This window comes from Sus scrofa, chromosome 4, assembly GCF_000003025.6.
Source record: "Sus scrofa isolate TJ Tabasco breed Duroc chromosome 4, Sscrofa11.1, whole genome shotgun sequence".
Taxonomy (NCBI): domain Eukaryota; kingdom Metazoa; phylum Chordata; class Mammalia; order Artiodactyla; family Suidae; genus Sus; species Sus scrofa.
The window spans coordinates 74,063,220-74,089,510 of NC_010446.5; the positions used below are offsets into that span (position 1 = coordinate 74,063,220).

Below are 26,291 nucleotides of genomic sequence, written 5' to 3' on the forward strand. Positions count from 1 at the left end.
TATAAAAAATTATCCTATCCATTTTTTTGTAGATGCAAGATATACGGAACCCAGAAGGAACTCAGTATAGCTCCCATCCTACAATGGCAACCATGAGACCAAGGGGCCAGCCTGCAGACATCAGGCAGCAGGCAGGAATGATGCAGCACGGCCAGCTGACCACCATCAACCAGTCCCAGCTAAGCGCTCAGCTGGGCTTGAACATGGCAGGAAGCAATGTCCCCCACAGCTCACCTTCTCCTCCAGGAAGCAAGTCTGCCACTCCTTCACCATCCAGTTCTGTGCACGAAGATGAAGGTGATGAGACCTCTAAGGTATGACTAGGCAACTTTTAGGACCTGCAGGAAATGCTTGTTGCCTAAAAAAACTGTTCTTTGGTACATTCTGTGACCTCTGGTGGGTGCCAGTTTATATCATCCAAATGAGAAGCATTGGTGGGGGGCTGAATGGATGGAATCGCCTGCTTGATCAGTTACATTCTTAAGGCCCTAACAAGTCCTTTATTTAGTTTATGTTTTTCCCTTTTTTTTAGGGCCACACCTGCAGCATATGGAAGTTACCAGGCTAAGGGTTGAATCAGAGCCACATCTGCGACCTACACCACAGGGCATAGCAATGCCAGATCTAAGCCACATCTGCAACCTGCACCACAGCTCACAGCAACACTGGATCCTTAACCCACTGACCAAGGCCAGGGATCGAACCAGCATCCTCACAGATACTAATCAGATTAGTTACTGCTGAGCCACAATGGGAACTCCCCTAACAAGTCTCTAAGTGCAGGTGTACAAAGCATAAAAGTTGGTTTCACCCACACAGTATACGGTCTACATGGTGAGTAAGGGAGAATAAATCTTGTAGGACTCAACGTCCAAAATCAAGTTTAATTCACCACTCACTCAAAAAATTAAGAAGGCAACACCCCAGGGTTGTATTGATGGCCGTGTGTGTGTGTGTGTATGATCAAGCAGTTCATCCTGAGGATGAAGAAAGGAAGGGTCAGGGATACTAGATGACTCCCTTCTAGAAGCAGAAACCTGGGTGTTTCATTTACCTCCCTTTTGTTAATATGCTTGTCTATGTGTGTCACCAGTGGTGCTTCCTTTTTGTTAACCCCATGCCAGTATATCTGTCTATCTGTCTGCATCGTGTTAAGTTATCTGTATAAAAAGATGGGTCTTAATTGCCCTTAATTTAAAAAATTAGCCGCAAAAGATAGTTCTTTGAAGTATTCAAGGCAGCTCTTTCAAATGACTGCCATAACCAAGTACAGTCTCACTTAAGAACATCAAAATCATCTTCTTATTGCCTTGGTAATCAGTCCAGCATCTTCCAAATTTGTCCCAATGAGGACTCTTGTGCCTGGTTACCATGAAAAACACAGCAGCTACATGTGTACTTCCTCTCCTCCTCTTTTTTATATTTCATTAATGAATTGTCACTTGTGTCAGCCTTTTGTTTTCTCTTCACTTTTGTGAGAATTTTGTTTTGGGGAAACAAAAGGCAGTACCCTGGGATTCTGATCTCTATTGCTAACTTTCCAATATCTAGCTACACTGATTTTTTTTAATCCAAATGAATAGTGACACATAGATTTATTTAGCCTGATGACAAAGACAGAGCTGCTATATGGACTATATTTCATTATTTTCGGTATTCTCGATACTCTGGCATTTAGGGTCTTGATCCTGGGAAGACTAGCAGGATAGTTAATTCCTAGAGATAGTGAATGACTCCCCATGAGCACATAACTGATCAGCACCAGCCAGTGCAGAGCCCACACCCCAGTCTTCTCCTTTATGGAGCTCTCACAGACCACGCCAACACTCCCCCTGCCTTAAATTCCCTCAGGACCAGATATGGACCACTCGGGATCACCTCTATAGGCCAGAGCCCTCTGAAATTGTCCAAACACTGGAGTCGTAAGCTCACTCAGCATACCTACCCTGCCTGGCCCGTTCCCTCCCCAGGAAAACCCCAGTAGAGGTGCCAGGCCACTCTCTGCCCTCTCCCAGTCTCTGCTCCTTACCACCCTGCATGGCACATGGCAGCCTTCCTGTTTCCAGGTTTGTATGAGTATAAACTTCTTCCTTCAGTCTTTTCCATGTCTGCTGGCTTACCGTCCCCGCTGAACCAAACCCCGGGAGCCATCTGGCACAGCCACACAGTTAGGTAGCAGCATCCTGGCTCATCCCCTGCCTTGCAGTCCCTCCCTGTCAGCGAGCCAGCCTCTCAGGAGGGAAAGTGAAAAAGGAGGAGGAGACTGATATTACAGACATTATTTATTGGGACAGTGAAAGCCTAACCTTTAGCTGATCATTTAGAGGGCAAAATACATTTTTAAGAAAATGTGTATTACTCTAATGGTACCACCAGCCAGTGAGTATAAATGTGAACACCAAGAATATGTGGCCAGTGATTTGGATATCAGATTATGCATGGATAATTCCAGTTAAGTTCCTAAACACAGGTGATATGTACTGTATTGCAAAGGGAAAGATTAATGTTCTACTCATAGTAAAGATCAATTTCTGCATCTGGATTATATCTTTATCAGTATTTATTGCTGACATTTCAGGAAATTAATGAAAAATTAGTAATGTTTTCTGACAGTAAATTTTATGCAAGATTATTCGTACTTACAGTAGCATTTTCTATACTCTTCAACTTACATGAGTACAGACCAAGTAGAAACCAGAAATTCATAGAATTAGTATTAACAAATTCTGCCATTTTTTAATTAATGCATAAGGTCCATATCTTATAATTTTCCTAAGGCATGAATTTGTGTGCTCTGAGTTTCCAGGTATGAAACCTTGCCAGTGGGTATCCTATCCAATCACTCCACATCCATATCCTAAAATAATTTATAGCTCATTATTAGTGATTGTGTAAGCATTGTGTAGTGGAATTTGTCCTCTGTAGTTGTATGTTCTTGAATAAGCTATGTCTGAAGGCTTAGGAATGGATTTCTCAAGAATGCCCTCATTAAAATGGCTTTTGGTCTACACAAACATTCTCAAGTTTATGTTTAGTTAAAGTGCATTTTCCATCTCAACAAAACCCACCCTTCCATTCCAGCTCTACGTGCTGGTCTCTAGCTTCCCTCCAGTTCAAAAGCCTCCTATCCATGTATTCAGCTTATATTTATTGAATGGCTAAAAAAAATCCTCTGAAAATGTTCAAGGATTCTTCATCCCAGCTAATGACTAAACTGGAATTTTTCCTTCATATATGAGCAGGATTTATGTGGGATGTTGTACTGCAAGAGCTCCAGTGAAACGTAAAGTAGCATTAAGTCAAAGGATCATTTAGATCATTTCCCTAACAAGAGAACTAAAAAAAAGAATATTTAGTCTCACACCTAAAAAAGAAACCTTTAGAAAGGCTTCCCTCTTAACGCTTTGTGCTCTTAAGCAATTGCATATTAATTCCAGTTTATCTAATTGAACAATTAAATGAAATAACTTTGTTTTGACACAGAGAAATATTGTAAATACATCAGTAAAATAAATTATCACCTTATAAACACTCCCCATGGTTCTGATTGCTGTGGAGCTGTGCTGACAGCCTGAAGTCATAAACTAGACATACAGTCAAACATCAAAGAAATATAAACTCGAGTAGCTTGTGGTTCCAAGCCTGTAATCCAGCACGTGTAATGTAGCAGATTCTTTAAGACACTTAAAGTATCTGGCATTACAGCTGTATTTTTTAGCACAGTTTTCCTTTGAAGGAAATTATGGGCTAAGAATCACAGTATATATTTTGCCATCCTGTTACTTTCAACTTTTCTGCTGTAAGTATCCTTAAGTTTTATATGTGTTTCTTGTCTAGTGGTATATAATTAGATAATCTTTCACTTTCAGATAAAACTGACTTATATTCCATGTAAGTACTAAAATATTTGGGTTTATTTCTGCATTTAAGTATGTTGCTTTCTATTTGTCCCACATATGTTCTATGTTTCTTTCTCTTTCTTACCTTCCTAAGATTCTTCTCACTTTTCTCATTCCATTATTTCCTAAGTTAAGACTGGAACTTCTGTACTCTTTCTCTTACTCCTTTCAATTTATATAGGAAGAGTCATTACTGTTGTTTATTTATAAACATTTAACATTTAAATTACATTTAAACTAAATGTAATTTAATGAACTCAATGAAGTACTATTTTCATTATTTTTACAGCCCTTTAGATTTATTCATATATAAAATATATTTCTTCATCTGATGTAATTTTCCTTATGCCTTTTAAATTTTCTCTCATGATAATCTATTGGGAACATGATTACCTTAAAAAGGGTTTTCACGAGGGAAATAATACATTAGATTGACGATGATTCTCTTCTGTCGTTGCAAAGATAATATATTGCTCCACTGAATTCTCGTTCTCATTATTGCTTTTAAGAATTTTACTTCCTTGCTGCCTTTCCTTTGAAAGCAGTCTGCCTGTATTCTCTGACTAGTTTTGATACCTTCTCTTGCCTTTGGTGTCCTGCAGCTTCACTGTGTAGTATATGGGTTTCTTTCAATTTATCCCAAATGTAAATATTTCTGGTTTTCATCCATTCTGGGAATTTTTCATATATTTCCTCTACCCCCTTCTTCCCCTCTCAGTCTGTAATTCTGACAAGATAAATGCTAGACTTTCTCATCCTATCCTCCATGACTCTTTTCTTTCATATTTTCTGTTTCCTTGTTGCTCTGCATTACCTCCTGATTAATTTGTTTGTATCAATTTGCCAGTTCATAATTCAGTTTGTTGTTATATCAAATCTGAAATTAAATCTGATGTATCGAGGTTTTAATTTCGGTTATTTTATATTTCTAGTTTTATTTGGTTCTTTCTCAAATCTATTTGGACTTATCTTTAAATGCTTCCTCTTATCCATAGACAATCTGTTTTTCCTCTAAGCATTTGCTAATCCCAGTATGTGAAGCCTTTGGGAGCCTGAGTCTATTGGTGCTGCTGGCACCAAGTTTTAACGCCTTGTTCCATTTTACTTTTTTGCTTTTGGAGTAAGAGCCAATATTCATTAGAATTTTTTGAGAATTCTGTTAGACCTCGTTTGAAAGTGGACGCCTCTAAAGATGATTTGTGTTTATTTCTGCCAAGCATCTTACTTAGACCATCACAATCTAGAACCACTTTGGACTTAAAGTTTTCGGATCACCCAAGTTGTGTGCATTCAGGCCGTAAGGCCTTACAAATACTGGCTTCTGTTTGTAAATTATCACAAAAGGTATTCTTCCCCTCTCACTCAATATCATCCTGGCAGGTGTCACGAGGGAAAATGTAAGGGAAATCGTTTTATTTCACCCTTGCCCTGAAAGTCTAATTTTTTTCTGTCCTGACTTTTAATAGGAACCTTTCATTAAACATCCACTTTTGTTGGTCAGCCATGGCGTTTGTCTGCTCTTTACTGTGGCTTTGACTCAGTTTCACCAGATTTAGCAACTGTCTTCAAGATGAAAGGTGGTGTCAGCACTCTGCTTACCTCTCTGGGTCCCTGTTAAAAGAGTTTTTGTGCTAATTTGCTGGTTCATCAATGCATGTGTATTACTGGACAGAAAGAGGTTTTGTTTTGGTTTTGGTTTTTCCTCAAAGAAAATAGGATGTCACTAGAGCAACAGTTTAAAAAGCCTTTAGAAAAGTACTTTTTACTTACCACTGTTCTGAAGACTAGATGATTCCTGGAATAAAGTAAAAATGATAAGCAGACAGGTTTCTATAAACATTAAGTGAAATCATGCAGTGTTGGAACCAAATGTCAAGTCACATTATCTAGCATTGGGACAGAATATTTAAAATTGGGTCTTGAAGGTATGGCATTTTCCACATGGATACAGTTGTTAAACACTTCAGATAATATGCTGTGCATGATACTTTTAAAGAATTTCTTAGATCCCAGAAACTGAGAAAATATATACTTGTTGTTGTTATCAAAAATAAAGTATCTCAGGAGTTCCCATGGTGGCGCAACAGGATTGGTGGTGTCTTGGGAGCCCTGGGTTACAGGTTAGATCCCAGGCCTGACACAGTGGGATAAGGATCTGGCATTGCCATAGCTGCAGCTTAGGTCACTACTGTAGCTCAGATCTGATCCCTGGCCTGGGAACTCCATGTGCCACAGGGCAGCCAAAAAAGAGAAAGGAAAAAATTATCAAATTGGTTAAGGCTCAGCTTAACAAAGTAGTTCTGAAAAAAATAATAAAATGAAGTGGAATGGCCAGTTAGTACTCCATTCCAAATAATTGTTTCTAAAATCCACTTAAGCAATTAAATTAAACTAGGATATGGTACTCTGAAGGTGTATTTATCCTTGAGTGATCTATACCCTAGATGACTGAGCACTCTTGATTAAGTCATGGAATAAAATTCAAGCAAGACTATACATAGGCCCTGTCATTTTATTCATCAAAAGCCTATCTCAGCACTTGTGCCTTCTTTGTCAGGCTGGGGAAACCCTCAAGAAGTAAACACTGCCCTAGACTGGCAAATTTAGAAAAGACCACACGAATCGGACACAACCGATAAATGTAACAGGTGTATATGATTACAGTCAAATCTTTACTTCACTTCAAAGTGATTTTTCTGGACAGTAGCCCAAAGTTCTTACCTTACATAAGGCCACTGAGTGTTTTTGCTAACCTCATCCTACAACAATGATCAGTTATGTTTGGCAGAATCAAGAATCCTAAAAAATGCATTTTCTTTACAGACTGTGATACTGGTACAATGTCCTGCGCTCATGAATCATTTCAAGAGTATAACATTTCATATATGGTTTTCTCTAATTGATATTTTGAGTCATTGAAGGTACTGTTATTATTAATGAAATTAATAAACCTGATTGTAAAATGAAAGAAGTATTACAGCCTTGCTGACTTCATAGTAACTAGATGACTTACTTCCTGTGCTTATTTAAATTTATTCTCAAAAGGGGATTTTAGATGGTATAGTTTAGACAGAAAAGAGAGAATTAATTTGAGTAGCAAAATATTTCACTTCCAGAAAGAGTACCATCACAAAAAGTGCTGTGATATGCCCTGTTTCTATGGTGAAGATTTTATAATATTTACTTTATATGATAAGAGTTATAAGTGGAGTTCTATGTTGTTTGTTCAGCCTATTATGCAGATGGTGCTTGATTAAAATCTATTTTAAACTACAGCGATTACTGCAAGATAGTGTGCATTAAACAGCTCTCCCAGCTCCATTAAAGGCTTTGGGACTGCAGCAGTTTATTTTAAATATGCTCATAGATGTTTCTAACTTCTCCAGGGACATTTCAATATCAGTGATTCTCTTTTCTTGAGAGTCTTAACTCCTGTGCTCTGTGTTCTTAAGAAGTATTATCTCAGTAATACCATTAACACATGCTTTTTTAAAGTGAAAAATTACTGTTTTCTTGTGATAAATAAGTTAAATATATCATTGTAATTAAGCAATAAGACATGACAGGAGGTGGATTACCAGAAGCATAAGGACACCTCTAGGGATTTTGGAAATAAATCTATGTCTACAAGTAAGTTACATGAAGTACATGCATCTGTGTAAAGCTTAGGTGAGAGCAGTATCTTTATGTGTTTGTGTATGTTTGTTTATTCATTAGTGCTTTAATTGAATGTGAAATAAGTCTGTGGGTAATCAGGATTACAATTAGGACCTGAACTCAGCCATGTTCTTAGTTGCTGTGATGTTCATGCAACTTTTATATGTGCTTTCCTTGTGATTCTAAGCCTTTACCCAGTGCTGTAGAACACAGGGATGGGAATTTGTGATGTTCACTGCATGTAAGTCCCTATGCTGGAGTTCCCAAGGTGGCGCAGCAGAAACAAACCCAACTAGCATCCATGAGGATGCAGATTCAGTCCCTGGCCTTGTGATGTACAGAGACCTTCTTTCTACATAGAATTAAAATTCCTAAATTGTAATAAGAAATATCAGAACAGAGTAGTTACTTGATTAAGAAAGCAGTTAAGGAGTTCCCATCATGGCTTAGCAGTCACAAACCCAACTAGGATCCATAAGGACGTGGGTTCAATCCCTGGCCTCACTCAGTGGGTTAAGGATCTGGCATTGCAGTGAGCTATGGTGTAGGTCACAGATGCAGCTCGGATCCCTGTTGCTATAGCTGTGGTGTAGCGCAGCAGCCGTAGCTCCGATTCTGCCCCCAGCCCTGGGAACCTCCATGTGCCACAGGTGTGGCCCTAAAAAAAAAAAAAAAAAAAGACCCCATGCTGATTGTGTGAGGGTGGGGAACTAACAAGACCTTGTCCTTACTCTCAGTGTGCTTGCACTTTATATTTTTGCATTATATGGTTCCTTCTGTGTTGTAAAGATTATGATGTTGGAATTAAATTTAATTCTTAAGTCTTGGAATCCAGGAAATATTGTCCTCTCAAACAGTGCCCAATACACAGTGCTGTACAGTTTAATACAGTAGCCTCTAGCCAGCATGACTGTGTATATTTCAATTTGACTAATTAAAATTAAACAAAAAATTCAGTCCCTCTGTTGCTCTAGCCAAACATGCTCCATAGCCACATTTGGCTAGTTAGTACTCTTTCAGACAGTGTAGAAAACATTCCATCTTTCCAGAAAATTCCATGAGATAGCGCTGCCCTAGACTGCAGAAATCAGAGTCTTTTAGAAAATTAGGACATAAAATTATAAGCTTTCATCCATCTAAGTAAGAATTCAGGATCCAGACAATACTCAAAATTAAGGTCCAGAAACATACTACAAATCCATTTAGCTAATTTTTCCACCACAGCTATATTCATCATCATTGTGTTCATTCCAAATAGTTGATGGTCAGAAAAGCCAGGTGTCTTTCAAAATGAAGTCCATTCCCAGCATGTAAGTGGATCCAAATTATAGCAACATTTCTTTCTTTAGAGAGGCTTTGCATATGAGAAATGGCCATGTGGTTTTCAAACATGTGATGAAACTACCTCCAGACAGTAAGCCTGACAAATTCCCAGTTCACTATACAGAATCTAAAATAGCAGCTCACTTCTCTGCCTTCCCAAACACAAGCAAAATGCAAAATAAAAAATAAGATGCCCAGATATCAGGAGATAATGCCCAGTATTCATGTGGCAGAAGCCTTCACTTCATCCAGCCCTGCTCACATGTGTGGATGCACTAGACATCAAAACACAACTGGGAACCACATCCTGTTGTATTGCATCCTAAAAGCAGACATTGTACACTTCTGCAGGTCTTTATACAAAGAATACCAAGTAAGAAAAAGATTCCTTCAAAGAATACTCTATTTAAAAAAAATAAATAAACTTTCATACGTAATTTTTATTTTTGTTTTTTCCTCTTATATCAGCTTTTGGTGAAGGGCATTATCTTAAATCATAGCTTGGTTCTGTGAGGGCAGTTTTATAAGTGGTCAGACTGTTATGATCCAAGAATATAGTCTTAGCAACAGAGTTTAATTACTGAAGGACAGGCAGTGAATCTTGAGAAATGAATATTTTTGTGTATCCTATAGATTGGCCCACTCAGATGCTAGTTTTCTTGCATGGCAGATAATTCAAACTGAGGTTAACCGTGAGTATTTAAAAGGACAGCATATCAGTATGCTCTCACTTTCAGGCATTGCAAAGATAAAGCTGATATAATGTCATGAGGCTGACACTATAGTCTGGCCATAATGGGGGACGACACCCCAACTTCACAGCTTAGTGCCTCTCAGGTACACGATCAGATATACCGTTGAAGCCTCAGGGTGACATGCCGTAATGCATAAATGATGTCTCCTGAGCCTTGAAAATACAGAGGCAGAAATCATGAAAGCCCTGTTTCTACTAAAAGAGAAGCCTTCATCTGGCTAATCCTATAGGACAATCTAGGAAAATAGGGGAAGCCTCCAGAAAACAAACCTAATTGATGGGCTGCATGGAATTGTTTAGTTTCCTATAGGGTTGCTGTATGTTGCCTCAAAAGAGTAATTTGTTGTTTTCATGCACTTGACACTTAGAGCTTCCTACTGGCAGTAGCAGGTTCTCCTGCTTCCACAGATAATCCTTAAAAAGTAGGGCCACGTTATCCAGCACGAAGATAACTGTCCTTTCTCTTACCACAGGATGTTGCCTATCCAGTATATCTAAGACCTGTACCATGTTGAGAAAATGCCAGTTTAAAAAGAAAAGAAGCGGGAGTTCCCATTGTGGCTTAGCAGTAACAAACCTTACTAGTATCCATGAGGATGTGGATTCAATCCCTGGCCTTGCTCAGTGGGTTAAGGTTCCAGCGTTGCTGTGAGCTGGGGTGTAGGTCGAAGATGCGGCTTAGATCCCGAGTTGCTGTGGCTGTGGCTTAGGCCGGCAGCTATAGTTCCAATTCAGCCCCTCACCTGGGAACTTCCACATGCTGCAGGTGTGAACGTAAAAAGCAAAAAAATCAAAAAAGAGAAATAAAAGAAGTGTGAAGATCAGCAGTTCAAACACAATTTTGGACAATGGAAGAGAGAAACTAATTTGTTTTGGTAAATCTTTGAATAAAAACATTTACATTGAGGAGTTCCTGTCGTGGGTCAATGGTTAACAAATCCAACTAGGAACCATGAGGTTGCAGATTTGATCCCTGGCCTTGCTCAATGGATTAAGGATCTGGCGTTGCCGTGAGCTGTGGTGTAGGTCGCACACAGGCTCCAATCCCGCATTGCTGTGGCTGTGGCGTAGGCCAGCAGCTGTAGCTCCGATTGGACCCCTAGCCTGGGAACCTCCATATGCCGTGATGTGGCCCCAGAAAAGACCAAAAAAAAAAAAAAAAAATTTACATTGAATCATAGGAAATTTATCTCCATAACTGACATTTGATTATTTTCCAAAAATATTGATATAATCTGAAATCATGGAGATTTCGGTGTGTCAGATCATTAATTTTTTCAATTAAAATTTAAAATGAAAAATAAAATGAGCCCACGTAAATATTCCATATGCGTACACATTCATTTCCCTACACTTTGTTCCCATGTCTGAATATTCCCGGTCCTTGATAAAATATGACCTTGATGAAATATGATCATAATATTGTTATGATCAACCTTCATTGTTAATATTCTTCATTGCAGTCTTTCTGAATATTCCCGGTCCTTGATAAAATATGACCTTGATGAAATATGATCATAATATTGTTATGATCAACCTTCATTGTTAATATTCTTCATTGCAGTCTTTCTCTTTTTTTTTTTTTCTTGCTTTTTAGGACCGCACCCGTGGCATATGGAGATTCCCAGGCTAGGGGTTGATTTGGAGCTCCAGCTGCCGGCCTACACCACAGCCACAGCAACACCAGATCTGAGCCACATCTGTGACCTATACCACAGCTCACGGCAATGCTGGATCCTTAACCCACAGAGCGAGCCCAGGAATGGAACCCACAGCCTCATGGTTCCTAGTCGATTCATTTCTGCTGTGCCGCTACAGGAACTCCCATTGTAGTCTTTCTTGAATCCTTTTTATTTGACTTCTTGATATTTTGTTATTTTGAATATAGGAATGGTTATGTTTAGAATATTTAGAAATTGTTTAGAATATTTGGAAATTGTAGAAAATATAAAGAAAATCGTAAAGACTTAGCCTATAACCCAGTTACTATTAGCATGTCAAATACTCTAAAAATCTGTCCACGTTTTCTGTATTGCCACATATTTACTTCCTGTCCTGAAGTACTCAGGTAAATTAGTGAGGCCTGATTTCCTGTAACAAAACCATTCATACTTTAATTCATTCATTCCTTGAATTGCATTATATTTTGTTATTATTTTTTTAACTGTTCTAACAAACATTAAGCACGTACTAGGTGTCAAGAACCATAATAAATGCTGGTGAGTAAAATTAGATGTGGACTGGCCCCCGTGGTGGTTAGACTCGAACAAGAGAAGATCTAACTACGTAAATTATTGTATAACTCAAATTTTTATATGTGCTACAAAGGCAAGTGTATAGAACTACACAAGTGAATATCTTGACTGAAGTTTGAGGTATCTCTAAGACTTGCAAATAAAGTCATAAATGGCAATTGACAGAATACCTTAAATCAACTATAATGGAAAAAATAAAAATTATAAAAACAAATAAATAATAATTGTTTCCATGCATTCAAAGTTCAAAGGAAATGAATTTGCCACTCATCCACCCACAAATGGTAACGGAAATCCTGCACCTTACGAGACTCCCTAAGTACAGTCTTGTAAGAGAAGACGGTCTACAGCAAAAACCATCAGGAGCACTACCAAGTAATGCCCTGGTGGAAGAGGATGGGCCTAGAAATGAACAGTGAGGACGGTGAGGTAGACCTAAAACCCAGAGTCTGTGATGTCCCAGAACCTCTGGAAGAGAGGATGCTCACAGTGAGAAATCAGGTCAGATGAAGACTAGATGGTCCCTTGGATTTGGCAGTGTGGACCTCAGCGACCTTACTGAGAGCCAAATGATAGAGGGCACACTGCAGTGAGTTACCACAGCTGCCTGCAGCTAGCATAGCCACTAGGAGGAGAAAGATATGGCTCTTTGTAGCCTCAGGGCAAAAAGAAAGTTCTGGTTGTTTGTTGTGTGTCTCAAGTGACTTACCTGAGACCCAAGTCATTTCACAGGATCACCTCAAATCCATCCTGGGGAAGCTCCCTTCAAGTGTTAATCCGCATTAGCCTGTCAGCTTGGTTCAGAGCGTCCTGTCCCTGTGGGGTCGTTCAGTCGGCTTCAGTAGACAGTTTCAAAAGATAATCTTCTCAATAACATTCTCACTAAAGACAAAGACAAAGAATTCACTTAGGTTTTTTTCCTGTCTCTGTTTGGTTCTTGGGGCACGTCTTTAAACTGTGGCCATATGGCATCACGAATTAGCATTCAGATCATTTCTTTCCATTCATTCAAAAAAAGTTACTACTGTGTCATAATTAATATCTGAATATCATTTTAAGGTTTTAAACATGTTTAAATATATATCATCTCAGTAATCACAAAATCTCACTGCAGCTGGTCTGTCGTAGAGAAAATGTAGGCCCAGAGAAGTTGCATGGTTTGCCCTAAGATTGCACAGCCAAAACTAGTAGAGGAAGACATGAGTGTGCATCTTCTGATGTCACATCCCCTGGCCTCTCAGGATATCATGCTTCCTCTCCAATGGTGGTGGTTATTTTACACAAATTACCCTGCCTAGAAATTTATCTGAATAAGATACTTACTACATCGTTCACTAAGAGTGAAAAGCAACAACAATCCCAACAGTAGAAGGTGAGGGTGCAGAACCTCGCGTGAAAAGGTGACTCCATCAGAAGACACTGCACGTGGACCTTTATGCTGGCAGGGGAGGCATGTGGAAAGAGGATTCCAAGTCTCATTCTTTTTCTTTTCCTTTTGTATTGGAGTACAGTTGATTTACAATGTTGTATTAGTTTCAGGTGTACAGCGAAGTGATTACACATACCCATAATTTTTCAGATTCTTTTTCCTTACAGGTTATTACAGAATATTGAGTAGAGTCCCCTGAGCTATGCAGTAGGTCCTTGTTAGTCATCTGTTTTATATAGAGTAGTGTGTATATGTTAATCCCAAACTCCTAACTTATCCCCTCAAATTCACAGACTTCAAAAACAAATTTTTGGTTACCAAAGGGGACTATGGTTTGTTCTCAAAGTCTATGAATCTTTTTTGTTTTGTAAATAAGTACATTTGTATCAGTTTTTAGATTCCACATATAAGTGATATTATCCAAATCTCTAATTCTATGGAGGTGGATGAAGTGACGTGACATATAATTAGTATCAGAGTTAATATTCAAATATAAATGTCTTAAATACATTTGTGTGTGTTTTATATTTGCATCAGAATAGCGATTCAGATTATTCAAATAGTCATATTTAAGGACATAGGGAGAAAATGGAACCTGTCTCTGAGTATTAGAGCTGTTCTAGAAATGTTTAGAACATCTTAGAATCCAGTTTCCAGAGGTCCACTCTCCAGTATGGTAGCCACTAGCCACATGTGGTTATTTAAATTTAAAGCAATTAAAATTCTATAAAAATTTAAAATTTTGTTTCTTATTCCTGCTAGCCGTGTTTCATATGCTCATTAGTGACGTGTCTCTAATGGCTACCATACTGGGTAGTGCAGATTTTAGGACCTTACCCTCACTGCAGAAAGTTCTGTTGGACAGCACTACCTAGGGTCTAGACTGTGCCATTCTCCAAGCTATGAGCATTGCTAGGCCTTCTGAGCAGCGTCTTATAGACCTAAGTGCAATACCAGAAGCCATTCAACTTTATTCATTGGGCATGTTACCCATCACCATTTAAAAATCATAATTAGGGGAGTTCCCATTGTGGTGCAGTGGAAACGAATCCAACTAGGAACCGCGAGGTTGCAGGTTTAGTCCCTGGCCTCGTTCAGTGGGTTAAGGATCTGGTGTTTCCATAAGCTGTGGTGTAGGTCACAGATGTGGCTCAGATCTGGCATTGCTATGGCTCTGGTGTAGGCCAGCAGCTACAGCTCCAACCAGACCCCTAGCCTGGGAACCTCTATATGCTGCAGGTGCGGCTCTGAAAAGACAAAAGACAAAAAAAAAAAATCATAATTAGGAGGAAAAGGATGAACTCGGAAAGAAACAGGTTAGATTGTTCGTACAATGGTTACTGCACGGGGAACCTGCTGCTGTCACAGTCATAATGCTGCTCGTTATTCAGCTTCCTGAATGAGAAAAAGGAAAAGTTCAGAGAGTTAAAGGATGATATCTAACAGTACAGCGGTGTTATAAAGAATGACAATAAAATTATTTAAAGCTATGTACATTAGGCTTGAAAAGGATGAATGTGAAAATTATATAAAGTATGAGGTTTTACTTTAAAAACGGCAACAAAACCAAGTATCCCTTAGGACTGTCCATGTTTGTGTGATTAAAAGTCTCAAAGGAGAGCTGCATGATTTGTCCACAAATTTTCTTAGTTCTTCTACAATTCAGATTTTGTTTTATTGCAGATCAATGGTGGAGAGAAGCGACCTGCCTCTGATATGGGGAAAAAACCAAAAACCCCCAAAAAGAAGAAGAAGAAGGACCCTAATGAGCCCCAGAAGCCTGTGTCTGCCTACGCATTATTCTTTCGTGATACTCAGGCTGCCATCAAGGGCCAAAATCCAAATGCTACCTTTGGTGAAGTCTCTAAAATTGTGGCTTCGATGTGGGATGGTTTAGGAGAAGAGCAAAAACAGGTAAGAAAAGATGCAAAATGGAGTGAGTGGATTTGAGAAAATATATGCAATCTAGAGAAGTGGCTTCTGAGGACACTGGATGAGTTCTTCAGACCCTAGACCTGAGGATAAGAATAGGCCTCATAAGAACCAGGGGACTTTGACATAGTTTTGTACTCCTTTATTTCTGTGTTATAAATAGCACGGTAGTCCCTTTGTTGCAGAGTTTATCTAGTGTAGTTACTTTTGGAGGAACTTTTCCACATCCCAGCCAGAATTACATCATTGCTTACTATTGCCAGTGTGACCCTGAAGATTGAAAAAATACCAGAAGAATTTTGAAAACTGTCCACCTCTCTCTTCAGCACTTCTTTGATGACCTCTTTTAAAAACCTTCTTTACTCTTTCCTGAATGAACCTCAAATTTAAAAAAGAGTTTCTGCCCTTAGCCATTCTCTGAAGACCACGAGACATGTTATTCAGTCCCACTTGTGCCATGTTTCTAGGTTGGATTAAATGGGGCCAGATGCTCGGTATTTTCTTCTCTTGTGGATTGTTGTGGTGTGACTGAGGACCATGCTGGGGTGGGGAGCACTTGAGATGCTTTGCATCTCTGCCGTGGCGTAGGTAGCCCAGGAGATCTTAAGGAGGATGGGAATCATGGAGAAAAGAGGTCAGTACGTAGATGTAGCCCACCTCAGCGGAGAAGCAGTATTGATCCCGGATTTCTAAACCAGGGACACGGTTGTCATTGTCACCATCTAGATTTTCTTTCTCACAAAGAGAAATTAGACAAGTATTATCATTAAAGTTTAGTCACTGAATCGATTATGCAGATGCAGCTTTAGCTGATGCAAAATCCTGGATTGCATCAATGATGGGCTAGTCTCCTACTGGGTGCTTGATAAGAGACCTTTACCCTCTCTTCATCAGGTCCAGGGAAGTGTGTAAGAAGCAGAACACTTCAAATATGTGTACATCTATAAGTATCTATACATGGTGAATATGTCAACATCCATAATGTATATCATGTTTCATACTTTCAAGAACACTTCTACATGACTTATTTGTTCTGCTTAATACTTGTAGGTACTTTTATCTAAACTTTGCAGATTATGAAACGGGGTCAAATAGTTAATTTAAATTAATTCATTTTTTCATTCACCAAATATTTGTTGAGTATTTACTACATGCCCCAGGCACTGTTCTAGACCCCCAGGGATGAGGCAGAGAGTGAGACAGAGTCCTGGCTTTGTTGAATGATTTGTCTAAGATTAAACACTATGACTAGAAACTTATCCCTTCACTTACAGTTCCTAACAAATTCATGAAATCAGTAACAGTAAAAATGATAAAACCAGTTGCTAAGAAAACATAGAACCTCCCCCTCCAGGTCTCTCCAGCCCTCTTTTTTTTTTTTTTGGTTTTGCTTTTTAGGGGCTGCACCCAAGGCATATGGGAGTTCCCAGGCTAGGGGTCTAATTGGAGCTACAGCTGCCGGCCTACACCACAGCTCACAGCAACACCAGATCTTTAACCCCACTGAGCAAGGCCGGGGATCAAACCCGCCACCTCATGGTTCCTAATTGGACTTGTTTCCACTGTGCCTCAAGGGGAACTCCCAACCCCCCTTTTCTACAAGCCAAAGCTGTCCTTTTCATGATTGCCTGCCCAGGGAAGGGCTTCATAGGAAAGCACAGGCCTAGCCCATGGAGCTCTATGCTGCAGGAGTCGTCCTCAAGGGCAGGAAACACACCGCAGAACATGCTCTGTGCACTTGATTAACATACAATCTCACTATGAAGAAGATGGTTGATGTTGTATTTTATGATTCTGTTGAAAACCTAATATAGTAGTTTGTGGATTTTAGAGCTGGTTTCTGTCCCAGCTGGGGTCAGTGGCTCCCCGTTGGTGTTGGCATTCACGGAGGGTTGTACAGCGGCTCCTCCCTCCACTCACTAGAGCTGTGCAGATGGGGAAGCTCAGTGCACGTCCACCAGGAGTCTCAGCCCCATCCCTGTGTCCACTCCACCATGGTCCATGCACCAGGACGTCCTTGTCTCTCTGCTTCGACAACTCCTGTGTGTGTTCTTGGACAAGGGCCAGGCTTCAATACTGTAAACTCTGGCTTTGTGAGATGAAATTTCACAGAGGAGACATCCAGAAAGTGATCACTCTCCCTTGTGATTGTGACAGCAACTCTTGTGCATCAGAGGACACACGTGATTTCCTCCACCCTACCCCAGACCCGGCAGTGAGCTGGGAGGCTGCTTCAAGGCTCGTGTCTGCCCCTTAGCTTCTATAGCTTCCACTCTGCCAGAAGTTTTATTTCGAGAAACTTGAGTTGCCTGTGCTGTCACCCATCTGAGTCCTCTTTTCTATCTTCTTGACCTAGGTACCTTTCCCTAATTATCTCCCACATCTACTACAGGAATTCATGTGGTTTTAAGACCAGTGGGTTTAAAGAGGGGAGGTCTCCAGAGCTCTTCCTTAGCCAGGTTTGGTCCTTTACATTATCAATATTCAAAGTCAGTGCCTATACCCACGTCTCCAATGGAGAAGAACAGTGTTCTTACGATGGGTATGAAAATTAGGTAGTTCCTCAAGGCAGCAAATCCAAAGCTGTAGGGGTTTCCCACTAATTCTATTGTAATGTGGTCTTTTATTTTTATTATAGCAAGAGGGGAATGCTGAGAAAATATTCCACATTTTTTGGTCTGACCATATAAGGTATTTTTAGACCCAAAGAATATGAGATTCACTGTTCTTGAGTATCACGTTAAAAGGGAAAATTACTCCCATTCTCACATTCTGCCTTTCAGAATTGAGGGTGAGCCTTTTAATGGAGATGAGATCACAGTTATGATGTAGTATTTAAGGCTTTTTAATTGTGTACATGTGATGACAAAACAGTTTCCTCTCTTTTATTCCCAATTCAGTGAGTAACTTAATTTGTCTTTGGGTCCTTTCTTAATGGAAATAGTTGGGGTTTTCTGAAAGAATGTGGTTTATAACTAAAGGATGAAATTATATAATAGTTGACCCTATTTAACTGTCGTCTATTATAAAGAAATTTCATAATCAAAATCCAGTTAAAATCATGTTAAGATTGTTTAGAGAAATGTCTTAGTAGAAATAACTATCTTTTTCTCTTATAGGAAAGTTAATATTTTAACATTTGAGCACCATTACCAAAATCATGTATTGGGAGCACTCTCAGTCACTCAAAAATGGTTTGTCCACATGCCTTCCACTCCTTTGACTTGACAGGGGAAGTCAAGCTTAGCTTATCCTTTCCTCTAAAAAAATAATCTTGCTAAATAAAAATAGTGAGACGGCAGAGTATGCCAAAAAAGAATGATTTATGACACACGTGGGGTGCAAGTCCATCCCAGGGACGAGGAGAGGGAGGGTCAAATGGATGAAATCAGGTGCCGCGATTACCAAAAAGAGCTCACTGCACTGGCAGGGGTAGCCCCTCTCCACCAGTGTGCGAGAATCGCCAGCAAAGTGAACATGCCTGCCGAGGACGCACATTTGGGCATCAAGAGAATTTCAGCAAAATATCCAGAAGTGTTGTTATGGTGTATTACCACCTGCTCTTTCCCTTTATGTTGACTCATTGTGCCAACATAATATAGTATCTCTGTTTCAAACTTAAATTAATTGTATTTTACTCTCATTTAATATTCAAATTGAGGACCACAGATACTGCTATGTATTTTTAAAGGAATGTTGCTGGAACCGATTAGAGGCAGACCGTTAAACTTCAGAATTTAGGACAAACGTGCATGTTACAGAGCAGCCCCATGTGATGTGGCTGGCATTGTGTAGGCAGCTGGTTCAAGAGGAAGGCGAGGATTTCATGCGCCACGATTGTTCAAAGATCCCGTTGTCATAATAGCCCACAATTATGAACAGCTACAAATATAAACACAAACTGCAGAAAATGGACAAAATTATTGATGACTTATTAGGGGCTCAGAAAATTACAATATTTAAGGAAAAACAGCTATTAGTGAGATTACAATTGAATGTTTTCTTGCCAGCCAGAGGGAACAGAACTAATAGCACTGCTCTATGTTTGTGTCACATGTTTCCTCATTGTGAGTTTAGGCGGGGCGAGGAAGCCAATGCAGAAGGGCAGAGCTTTGTTTTCAGAAGCCATGGTGAGTGAGAAACTGTATGTACTTTGGTTTCTGTGAACAATCTCTCAAAGAAGAAAAATCAAAAGGAAGCTGAAAGAAGTGATAACAATCCTCCAGGAGCACAAAACCTCCCTTATGAATCATTCCTACCAAAGCCACTGAACAGATTTCACATATCAGAAATCTCTCCATTTTAATACTTTGGAAGATGGTGCTGAATCTGGAATGGGAGCAAGACTGTGTTTGGGATTCCAGTGGAGGTTTTAAATGCTAATGAATCGTAAGACAATGGAGGGCCCATTGCAGAAGCATAAAAAGTTGTTTTTAAAAGGCACCAGATGGAGAAAGGGAAATAAAACATAAGTGTGGCTGTGATGTTGGTCTTTGCTACTTACCTTTCACTAACTGAGAAACCTACAGAGAAAGAAAAATAATAACATAAGCAGATTACGCCTTTTGTTTAAGACTCTGGAGTTTCAGGGACCCTCAGCATCTTTGTTTATGAGGGGCCAGCTAAACTTCCCGTCCCTTCCCATTATTTCTGAATTTTCTGATTCTGGTCGTTGAAGTCTGGGATCTGAGTCCACAGTGACAACAGAGAGCAAATCAAACCCCACTAAATTAAAGAGTCCATCCAGCTTTGAAGCAGAAGGGATTGGTCCAGAGAGCTATAAAGTGTTCTTGGGTCCTTTTTAGCTGTGGAAAGTCAGCTCTTAAGTGGGAAAAGAAAGTCACCTTAAATCAGAACCAGATGTAAATTACTAAATGAACCTTAAGTTCCTAATTGGAGACACAGTTGGGCTGTAATACATTTAGCAAATTACAAACAAAATGTTCTTGTTTACATTACATTAAATGGCTTTAAAGCTTCAGCCAAAGAGCTAAATAAACATGCTGTTAGACTAAAAATGGAGTGGAAGGCATGTTCAGAGTGTGGTGTGTTCAGGAGAAACCACAGCCCACAGTGCCCAGAGAGCTGCACTCCTGTAAATGCTAGCCCTGTCGTGAGAGGAGAGTGGGTTTACCTCAAGATCCAGAGCCTAATGAGCAGATATCACTTGCAGGGAAACTGTTTGAATATTGTAACATATGCCTTCTTTCAGGATGCATAATTCATATCCAAGGATATTAGCCATAGCAGTTCAGCTCAATAGCAACACCTCATTATTTTATCCCTCAGTATTTATTCCTATGTTTGACGCCTCATGAAATTACTGTTAATGTGTTTATATAAGGGCAGATCTGACACAAGTGGGAAGAATGTAATTTCCTACTCATTCTTTCCTGCTGCTGTGTCCTCTTCCCCTGGTAGAAGTGGCAAGTGTAAATAGTTAATTTGCTTCAATTATGAGCCTGTCCTGCTAAATTAGAAGCAGCAGGGATATGAAGAGCCAGAATTATACTTATGAGGCAGCTGACAAATCCTCTGAGCCCACGGAATCAAATCATTTACTCCTCACGGGTGCTCCAACACCCACTGCAGGGATGCTGCCAGGCTTCTCCCCACCCACCCAGCCCATGTCTTCTGATAAAATTGGGGGTTTATGTCAACAATACTTAAGGTTAACTAAAATCCTCTTGCTCTGTAACATTCACACATGTGTTTATCTTGACCAGTTCCTTATAAATATTATGTTATTTTCCCCAGTTTTTTTTTAACTGGAAGTAAAGGATATTTAAAACAGTTGTTCATTTAAAAACTATAGAATGAAGAAGAGTTTATATTCATAAAAACTTGAAACAGCATTTAGAAATATTACACGCAGTGGTAAGCATATTTTACCTCTAATCACAGTTAAATTTGTACACATGTATTACCGGTACTTAGATGGGACTATTGCATGCCCTCGTAGGTGTGAACATATGTAGTACACACAGAAATAAGCCATGCTCACACACTGGCGGAGCAGATATCTCACTTGAAAGGTTCAAGGACATCAGCAGGGAGAGAATCTGAACATAATACTCACTCAAGTCTGTTGTGCTCTATGTTTTATTGGTAAGCCCATTTGGAGTGGGTGGGTTGTCTCTCTCTGTATCAAATCCTCGATTCCCATGGATGCCCACCTTAATTTAGAAGATACAATTCGGTATTTTATCCGTTCACACTCACACATGTTGGCTCATGGAAGGAAAAACCTGAGACTAGGGATTATACTCTTGATCATAAGTATTCCCTGAGCACCTACAATGGACCAAGCTCTGCCCCGACTGCTGAGGCTTCTGCTATCAACAAAAGAGGGCAGGTCTCTGAAGTTGGGGGTCTGAGAGGTTTCAAGGGGAGATCTCATGCACCAGGAGGAGCCACTGTGAAAACAAAGACAGATCTTAGATACCACAGCAATTTGATTGTACATATATATATACACACATTATGTATATATGTGTGTGTACACACACATTTACATATATGTATGTATAGTGCCTGACACAAAAAATGCACACAACAGAGGCATTGTTTTGATTCTGTAACTTCAGTGTCTCACATCATTCAGGCAATGTAATAGGTACTCAAAATATTGTTAAGTATAATTGAAAACACCATACTCACCCCAGTCATCTTCATTTAATTAGTTGACAGATAATATTTTGCAGCCATTTTTTCAGACAAGGAGCTGGCTTCTGATCTCTGCCATTCCAGAAGCAGGATGTACCATCATTGTGTAGACTATTTAGATGCATCCGATGGATCCCCAAAAGAATCGATAGCAAGATTTTTGTCACATTGTGTCATATATTTTTAATGCTCTGAATACTACTTTATAAAGTTCTTCGAGTTCTGGAATGCTTAAGAAATTCTGAGCAAGTTACACAAATGGAAACTGAACTGCATTTAAGGACAAAGGTCTGTGTAAAACATGGGTGTGCTTGCTCTAACTGTCCTAAATAGTAACAGCATTGAAAGACATTGCAAACGTTAATTTCTCAAGTATATGACAGGGAAATGTGATTAAAGTATTTCTTACATATAACTAATGTCTAAGCATTTTCTATAAATATGAACTTATGGGGGGAGGAGGCTGCATTTGTAGTTAACCAAAAAGAAAAATGCGTTGTAATTTTATTTTTTTGGTATTTGAATAAAATCCAGAATTGGAAGAATTATGTTTTCCTTATTATTATTATTATTACTGTAAAGAGTTGAAATAAACTATGACTAGAGAGTAACTAAGGACCAGAGTCGAAAAGAAGGAAGATGGAATTAAATGGTATATATAAGATGTAACTTTTTGTATACGTTAGATGGTTTATTGAGTGAGGGAGCAGAAAGTAAAAGAAGCAAAGTGACTGGTTGTATTAGAATTTTTTTTTCTTTTTGAATGGATCATATTCAGTGATACTGAACTGCTGATTTTAATTAGAGACTATTAGCCTATAAAAACATATATACCTGCTGGTATGTAGAGCATTTTTTAAAATGATTCACTGAATCACCTAGATTACATGAATAGCATTTGGATTCTCTAGAATTGCTATCTGATGTATGTTTTAGTTTAGTCAATACATATGTTTTAGTTTAACCACCAAGATGCAATTCTTAGATAGGATATGGTAGCTTTCCTAGAATAACCACAGCAAATACCTAAGTTAGGACAGGATGAACTCAAAAGTGTTTGGATGAGCTAGGGAAAATGATAAATGATGTATTATGATTTTTAAATCCTCATCTGGCCAACTTTGCACTTTATTTCAAACAGCTGTAGACCACTTGGAAGCCATCTTGTAGTTCAACTAAGGACTAAGATTTATTCTGTGAATCACATATCTTTAAAATATTTGTCTTTCCCTGAGAGAGAGAGACCATTTCTTTCCCAGACCTAACTTTGACATAAATCAGACCCATCTTCCTAGGTTAGAACATTTGGTCATTGCATTAGGCTCTTCATTGCCCAGTATATTCAGCATCATCTTTGGTTTCTGCAAGCAGAAGACTATCCATGAACAGAGCTTCGAAACATTTTGAGGAAATTTTTACTGATGATTTTTAAATATCTGTTCTAAAGTAGGAATTTAGGTACGTGGAATTTTTATGTTTTTATCACTCTCATACATTTGAGGTCTTTCTTCAGACATTTCCATCAACAATAGAATTCACAAGGATCCTTGTGCAATTTTAGAAGGTAGCATCATAAAGAGGTACAGGGTGAATAATATTTGAGCCATTAGGTAGTTCTCAAAGGTGGAGATTCTAAATTACTGTCAAGGAAAACTGCCTCAGATTTTAATTCTGATCTGGGATACCACCCTTTAAACACAATTGCAGAAATACACCTCCTGAAATTACCACCCTTTGATTCTCCCTCTGAACATCTGCAGCTATTCAGGAAAGAGCAGACCCATCAATCCATGTAATGTGACATGATGAGTTTACTCTTTTCTAAAGTGGTATTTAGGTGCCTGTATGATGATTCCCCCATAGCCAATCATCAATAGCTGACAGGGAGCCATTTGTAGGAAACAGGGCACTCGGAATGCTAGTCAGGCATCCTGTAAAGACATCGATCTCCCAGAGAAACCAGGGGGCACATATTCAGCCTGAAACACATTGCGTTACCACCTCTCTCCTACAGTTGTTAATCAACAAATTTCAGGAAAGTTAACACCTTGTGGGATGTTAACCGCTGGGAGACCCGCCATAGTTAACACTGTTGCTGTTTCAGTAGAAGCCAAATACAAGAAAGAGGGTGGATGTTACAATCAGGCCATCTGGCAACACCGTCTTATCTGTGCTACTTAGAAAATGATGCTTTGGGCAGTGCTATGGACCCAAGTGTCTGTATTTGCCTTTGGAAGCTAAATAAACCCTAGTTGGGACTTGGACTAGCATATTAATAAAAAAAAAAATAGAAATGCTTCGAGTATACAAATGCATACTGCCATCAAAGATATTTTTGGTAAATACTTGCTTCAAAGTCCTGAGTAGGGTTTCTATCTGTGTGGGAGAAAAACCCTTTCTTGACACAGTTTTAAGGTATTAAAAGTAAATGTAAACATTGTCAGTTTAAGGTCATTAATTATAAATTATGTCTTAGAGGAGAAATTGGAGGGAGAAGTGCAAACAGAAATCAGTCTTTGAAGAAATAAATCAATAAAAAGCAGGAGGGCTCTGTGTTTCTGTGGCTGAACCAAAGCGTATAATATACATGGATCATACTGTTCAAAGACACTTACTGTAATCTAGTATTTATTTGTTTTCATGTATAAAAAAGGATTTGAATTTGACTTCTAGTAATTAGCTCAGTAAATTTAGAATTCTCCTGTAATTGAACCAAAGGATTAACTGACTTTTTACTTAAAATTTTTTTTTTAGGTTCTTTAGTTCCATATATTGTAAAGATGACATAGTGATTATAATTTTGTACTAAATTTAATAGCCTTATTTAATAGCCTTTTATTATACCAAATGGCAAATATAAAAGACAAGGCTGAAGGGCTCCCCAAGGGAGAACCAGGAGCACATTGATTTCATAGAGTCCTTCATAATTGTTGACAAGGTTACTCATTTGTTTACCATAACTAAAATGTTCTGCTTTCATTAAAATATTCGTGAGTAAGTAATATTTCTCACACCTTGAATTTCACAGTTGGAGACTGAGCTCAGCAAACCACCTTCCACATCAGAGACCATAAATTGACCTCTGCTGCCGACTTTGACAGAAATTTGGTCTTTAGATATAAGTTATATTTAACTACTCTAATTCTATAGTCACTTTTCATGCTAATCTGTGTCTGGTTTTGAGCTCAGCATTGCAAAGTATTAGCCAAGTCTCATTCCCTGCTGTAAAATTCAAGATGTGGGAAATTTAAAATAGTCATATTGATGAAGATACAGTCAATGGTGAAAAGTATTTTGTTCATTAGGGCTGATTTCAAAAGATTGATAAAAACAGACTCTAAAGCCTTCAGAGAATGAACTTAATGGTAGCAGACAACCGTGTGCATTCATTTTGCTAATCTTTCATCTTTGACTTTAATGACTTTTTTGTTTAACTTAACAATGTCATCTTTAACCTATAGCAAGTTATTTTTCAATACTTTCGCTCAATTTAGGATGATTTTATTTTATTTTCAAGTTGACTCCCTCTGAAAAATGAAAAGCTTCTGTAAACTCAACTTCTAATTCAGAACACTTTTACCTTTTCACACTGAGGTGTCCACAGAGCCGTGCCATCCAGTGTTTTTGTTGGAAAGGGCAGGACCAGAGCAACAACACAGCATAACACACATGCAATCCTTGGCCACTCAGGGTGCCAAGCCCACTCCCAAGTGTGACTTTCACTGCCATCGCTAATTCCTGAGTCTTTGAAACTAGAACTTCAAGGCACAAAATTTTAAAATAGTGATGAAACTGCAAACTCCATCACTGTTCCTTTGATTGACTTATTGAACGTAATGCGTCATCTTTGAATTGTCCTTGCTTTTATATTTAGCACAGAGCATATATATTTTGGGACTCAAATGCACTGAAGAATTGTCTGCCCATCATATAAATATGAATGGCTTCTCTACTCACATGTGGTTTCCCTGGGAACCTTCATCAATAGTATCTTTCTAAGCCAACAATTCCACTCTCAAAGTAACACAGATAAATCTTTTCATTTGCTTAATGCAAAATGGCTAATTTTACTATCGTTAATCTTTTTCTTATCTAGTCTATTGATATATTTCTTAAAAACTTGTTTCAGTAATAAAACAATCTTTGGGGAGGTATATATATTATATACTTGTGTGTGTATGTGTGTGTGAACACAAAATTACCATTCTGCATTGTACTTCCCTGGAACAAAAGCAGATGCACTTTCTAATTTAAGACCCTTTGTTACAGGTCTATAAAAAGAAAACAGAGGCTGCAAAGAAGGAGTATCTGAAGCAACTAGCAGCGTACAGAGCCAGCCTTGTATCCAAGGTAACGCACAATTGTGTGATATTGTG

The 26,291-nt window shown here is 38.8% G+C and overlaps 1 protein-coding gene across 4 annotated transcripts in view; it reads left to right on the forward strand.

Moving 5' to 3' along the window:
- TOX (thymocyte selection associated high mobility group box) overlaps positions 1-26,291 on the forward strand; it is a 305,173-nt gene that overhangs the window by 253,040 nt on the left and 25,842 nt on the right. For all 4 annotated transcript variants that reach the window (XM_021089342.1, XM_021089343.1, XM_021089344.1 and 1 more), the window contains 3 exons: positions 33-314; positions 15,001-15,231; positions 26,185-26,265. In XM_021089342.1, the coding sequence (XP_020945001.1) occupies positions 33-314; positions 15,001-15,231; positions 26,185-26,265 (594 nt within the window). The remainder of the gene's footprint in view (positions 1-32; positions 315-15,000; positions 15,232-26,184; positions 26,266-26,291) is intronic.